The sequence below is a fragment of the Triticum aestivum genome, chromosome 6D (assembly GCF_018294505.1).
Source record: "Triticum aestivum cultivar Chinese Spring chromosome 6D, IWGSC CS RefSeq v2.1, whole genome shotgun sequence".
NCBI lineage: Eukaryota > Viridiplantae > Streptophyta > Magnoliopsida > Poales > Poaceae > Triticum > Triticum aestivum.
In genome coordinates this window covers 367,868,608-367,874,322 of record NC_057811.1, presented here as the reverse complement: position 1 = coordinate 367,874,322, position 5,715 = coordinate 367,868,608, and the positions used below count along the sequence as shown (strand labels likewise).

The 5,715-nt window shown below is 48.7% G+C and overlaps 1 protein-coding gene across 1 annotated transcript; it reads right to left on the bottom strand.

The window, feature by feature from the left end:
• Positions 1-3,457: 3,457 nt before the first annotated feature.
• Positions 3,458-4,949, bottom strand: LOC123141663 (E3 ubiquitin-protein ligase PUB23-like). Its single transcript, XM_044560752.1, has one exon. It carries the CDS (start codon positions 4,906-4,908, stop codon positions 3,610-3,612), a length of 1,299 nt encoding a protein of 432 aa, XP_044416687.1. The 5' UTR covers positions 4,909-4,949; the 3' UTR covers positions 3,458-3,609.
• Between the last annotated feature and the right edge of the window lie 766 nt (positions 4,950-5,715).

The window sequence follows — 5,715 nt, the reverse complement described above, 5'->3', positions numbered from 1 at the left end:
AGTTTGAGGAACATGTATAAGTCATGAAGAAAGCAGTAGCAATGAAACTGTAATGATCATAATGCTAAGGTAACGAATGGGTCTTGTCCATTAAATCATTCTCCTAATGATGTGATCCCGTTCATCAAATGACAACACATGTCTATGGTTAGGAAACATAACCATCTTTGATAAATGAGCTAGTCAAGTAGAGGCATACTAGGGACACTTTGTTTTGTCTATGTATTCACACATGTACTAAGTTTCCGGTTAATAGAATTCTAGCATGAATAATAAACATTTATCATGAAATAAGGAAATAAATAATAACTTTATTATTGACTCTAGGGCATATTTCCTTCAACAAGGCATTCCTCCGGTATCCGGGAGTTGCATAATCTCATAGTCAAAGGAATATGTATATGACATGAAGAAAGTTATAGCAATAAGACTGAACGATCATTATACTAAGCTAACGGATGGGTCTTGTCCATCACATTATTCTCCTAATGATGTGATCCCGTTCATCAAATGACAACACATGTCTATGGTTAGGAAACTTAACCATCTTTGACTAACGAGCTAGTCTAGTAGAGGCTTACTAGGGACACGGTGTTTTGTCTATGTATCCACACATATATCAAGTTTCCGGTTAATACAATTCTAGCATGAATAATAAACATTTATCATCATATAAGGAAATATAAAATAAAAACTTTATTATTGCCTCTAGGGCATATTTCCTTCATGGTCTTCTCTATTGTATAAAACCAATTGCAAAATTTGTGCAATGATTCGCGTGGGTTAATTGGCTGGTCTTCGCCTCTCCCGGTGATTGTAGTGGAGGATTTCAAGATGGTACAGTGAGTTTGTACATAATAATTGACATTTTTTTGTCGTGTCTTCATTTTTACGAAATCAGGGGAGGAGGCCCTACCTTTTAATATGGTGTTTTTTCCTTTTAGATGAAATCAGGAAGGGAGGCCCCTAGATTGTAATATCTTTGTAAACACTAGGCAAAAAAGATCAGAAAAGGATAATCGAATACACTAAAGTTTATTCCTGGAAAAATGGAGGGTAAATCGATTAATTGACTTGCCGACCATAGTGTAGTGTAACTGGGAATGGAATTCTTTTGCTCATGGGTACCGAAGAAGACGTTATCTCAAGTGTTGATTGGTTAGAGATAATGTGAGGTAGTTGAAGAAAAAAGAGTAAAAATCGATAATCTAGAGATGAACCTAGACTCATATGCTCTCGGTGAACAGTAAATCTAAAATTTTAATAGAAAAATTCAAAAACTTCTGAGATTTTTAAGCATCCAAGATGCTAAGATGCGTCAGGTGGGTGTAAATTTTCATTGTCAAATGACATCCGAGGAGCTTGTGGCAAAAAAACATTAGGTGTACACAGTAGAATGCGGCGTTTTGGCTCCTAGGATCATCTGCACCTGCTGAGTAAAAAATTCAAAACAAATATTAGAAAAATTCAAAAAATTCCATTTTTTTGCATGGTAGATAAGTTGGTGCGTGATGTCCGCTCCAAATTTTAAATCATTTGGACATCTGAGTAGCTCTCGGCAAAAAAGACAAATTTGAGGTCTGTTAAATAGTGTATTGTTCATATACTGTTCTGACCCAATTTGTCTTTTTCCTGAGAGCTACTCAAATGTCCGAATGCTCTGAAATTTGGAGCGCACCTCACACACCAAATTATCTACCTTGCACAAAAAGTTTGGATATGTTTGAATGATTTATGAATTGTTTTTTTACCGGGTGCAGATGAGCCCGGACTCAGAATTGAATATTCGGTGTACACAGTACTTTTGTTTTCAAAGTTTTTTTACAGTAGATTTTTTTTGCCATGCACTCCTCATATGCCGTTTGATCATGAGAATTTGCACGCACCTAGCGCGCCTGACCGTCTTGGGTGCCTAAACAAGTTCAGTTTTTTTTTATTACTTGTTATATTTATTTATTTTTGAATTGTTACTCTCACTAAAAATATGATACAAAGCAAAAACATGAAAGTACACATAAATATGTCATACGTAGGCCATCTAGAGGCTTTGGCTGACACATGAGAAGTGTGCATATTCGCATTGATTTTTCCATTGCTTAGCACATGGTTGCGTTAATAGTACGAGCACAAGTTTAAACATTACGCTGGACATAGTGAGAGTAAGAGCATCTACAACCGGATCTCTCAAACCCGCCTCGGCGGGCCGCCCGGTCACTGGCCGGTCACGATTTTTAACCCAGGCGGGCCTCTCAAACAGCTCTCAAACGCCCGGGCTGACCACCACCCTCATATCCAGCCCAAATATGGGGCGGATATGGGGGCGCTCGGGCGCGGGTTGGCACGCCCGCCACGTCGGAGTGACAAGGGGTCCCAGCCGAAAACGCCCTCAAACCCGGCAATCTGAAGCTCGTCTCCTCCATCGAACTGGTGGCGCCGCGTGGTGCAGCTCCGGCGGGCCGCGTAGTGCATTGCCCGGCTATTTAAGTCGACCAGCGGCACCCAAACCCTACCATCCATCCACATTTTCCTCCTCCCGTCCGCCGTCACCGCCACTTTCCACTCCACCCGTCCTCCTAGTAGCCATGCCCCCACGCCGCCGGGTGAGGAATAAACCCTTTCACGCCGGAGCGCCGGCTCAAGCTATTTGAGCAGAACCGGGCTAGGCGCGAAGCTCGGATCGCCGCGGGGCTACCTCCGGATGCAGTGGATCCGGAGAAGGAGTTGGAGGAGGAGGAGGAGGAGGTGGTGGAGGAGGACGAGGAGGAGGAGAATGTGGGGGACGTTGGCGACGGGGATCTGCAGGCGGAGCAGCAGGCAATCCTCGATTCTCTTCGGTCGGAGTCGACTGCGGAGGCAAGACGCCGTCGCTGGCAGGAGATGGAGGCGCAAGAGGCCGCGGAGGAGGCGGAGATGTTCACCTACACGGATGAGGTCGAGCAGGAGGTGGATGAGCCGGATGCAAAGTGGCTAATTTAAGGCGTGCACGGTCGGTGCCTGCGGACGCGCTTGGACGCGTCCGCGTGCGTTCGGGGGACCGGATTTGCAAAGTCCGACTGTAGATGCTCTAACTTATAGTAGTGTCATGCATATGACACTAGTCTAAGTTACTACGTTCATAGTATAAAGTACTTCCTCTAGTCATTTTTGTTACACATATAAGATTTATCTAAAGTCAAACTTAGTAAAGTTACATCATTACCTCCTCTTTATTTATTTCTCTAAAACAGTGATAAACTTAATCACTGGAAATTCGAGATGCCAAATATGTTGCAATGCATAGGATCGAAGACCTACACAGTGCCGTGTATTCGTGCGACGGCGCTTGGTTTATGATTGGGGATTGATCGGCAGTGCAATGCACATGAGAAGAGAGCACAACTGCCAATTTCTTGAAGAAAATTGGGAATGTCGCATGAAACCATTAAGATGGACGTAAGAGGGAATGATGCTCTTGCCGTTTCATATACATTTTCCATATATCTTTAGATACATTCCATATAGTCTTTACATTATAATCACAAATAGATTAGTTCCAAAACTTTTCTACTATAAGAAAATTCACGGTTTTTGTTCACTTTTCTTGCAGATTATCTGGAACTAATGAACAAATCAATCGAGCAACCTCAAGTAATCCTTGAGGTCGGTGGGGAAGCAAGGGTACTGCCTCCAGAACACGCCGTGGATCCTCACCATCCTCACCGTCTTTTGCTTCGTGGACGGCGCGCTCTCGACGTGCAGCAGCCCCAGCAGCTTCGCCACGGCGCCGGTGAGCACCATGTCCTCGAGCACCTTCTCCGACTGCGCCACCATGGACACGAGCCACAGCACCTTGACGGCCAGCTGCGTGGCCAGATCCGACACCCTCAGCATTGTCCTCGCCACGGCCGCGACCGACAGGTCGTGCTCGGCGAAGGCGAGGCGGCCCTCGGGGCACTTGCACAGCCGCTTGAGAAGCAGCAGTATCCGCTCGGCGACGTGGCGGTCGTCGGCGTCCACGACGAGGAGCTCGACGAGGACGTGCACCGCGCCGACCTCCACGGCCTTGGCGCGCCCGCTCGGCGACCGCTCCACGACGTCCAGCAGCACGTCGAGCGCGCGCGAGCTGAGGCGCGCGGAGACCTCGTCAGACAGGAGCTCGAGGAGGGACTTGAGCACGTCGTCGACGTCGATGCCGGCAGTCCAGTGGTCACCGGCGCCGGCACTGGAGATCTTGGTGAGGATGTCCATGGCGTGCAACCTCGCCTCCGCGCTGCCGCGCTGGAGCAACGCCATGACGGGCCTCAGGCACTCCGGCGCAAGAACGAGCCCCACCGACGCCTTGTCGGAGAGCGGGAGCGCGGCGAGCACCGCGGCGGCCTCCTCGCACACCGTGAACGCGGAGAAGTCGCCTCCCGCGCCGCTCTCGGCCAGCGCCTGCGCCATCACGCGGCCGACCGCCTCAACGCCGCCCGAGGCGACGAAGATGATCTGCATGGCCACGTCGCCCGCCATGCAGCTCCGCATGCTCTTGAGCGCGGTCACCTTGAACGGCGTCTCCTCGAGGTCGCCCAGCGCCGACCGCAGCCGCTCCTCCTCCAGCATCCTCGTCAGCGGCGTCCCCAGCTCGTGGACCGGACTCGACAGCGACGACGTGGACGGCGACGACGAAGACGAGGAGGAGGAGGAAGGGGAGCCGCGGTCGAGCCAGGAGGAGATGACGCGCGCGAGGGTGTGGTTCGGGGTGAGGTCAAGGTTGGCGAGCGGCTGCATGGTGGCCGGGCAGGTGGCCCGGCCGTACGAGAAGAGCCAGCGCTCGATGCTGCGGCGGTCGTAGGTGACGCCGGTGGACACCGTGACGGGCTCCTGCATGAGCTCCATGGAGATGGGGCACAGGAACAGGTGGGGAGGCTCCTCCATGTCCATGTCCATAGATCGCGATGCACACCACACCAACTCGTACTAATGGCCCATTCCAAGTCTATTTGAAGTAGGAGTAGAAATGATGCGACGAGGCTATATGTACAACACGTAGGCCGGCAATTCTGCGAGGGAATAGTCAAAGGGGTCATAATTGAAAGAGATGCTGGCAATTAGTGCCGAGGAAGCTTAATTTGGGGGGAGATTCATACTGATCTAAACCTTATTTTATTGGATTGTTAACCCTGGTTTCATTCTGTCTCTGTTCATACTGGTTTTGGTTGCCGGCGGTTGAGTGCCCAGCACGACGATGCTTCGCAGCGTGTTCCCTATCCTCAACGTGAGACGCGCTATGAGATTTTCAGCGAGAAAACAAGGGGATATGGGGCGCCACTTGCTCCAGGTCAATGCCGAAAGTTTGGTTTTACATTCAAAGTTACGAAGAAGATACCTACTCGCTGTTCCGTTTCAAGTACTACTAGAGGTAGTGGAGAGAGTAAGTGATCTATACTCAAGTACCCTCTCCGTTCCTAAATATTTGTCTTTCTAGATATTTCAACAAGTGACTACATACAAAGCAAAATGAATGAACCTACACTCTAAAATATGTCTACATACATCCGTATGTGGTAGTCCATTTGAAATGTTTAGAAAAACAAATATTTATGAACGGAGGGAGTGGTAACTTTCGTTCTTGTTCCAGGGAGAAAAAGGTAGCAGCATTCGTTGCAATAGGGTTGGTGGCACCTGAACCAATGGGCTAAGAAAAAGACTGTCAAAGAAAGCCTGAGAATGACACCTGGAACTTGGCTCTGGCTA

Bases quoted from the DNA above. Each gene is read 5' to 3' on its own strand.
- LOC123141663 (XM_044560752.1), bottom strand. From the start codon at position 4,908: ATGGACATGGACATGGAGGAGCCTCCCCACCTGTTCCTGTGCCCCATC.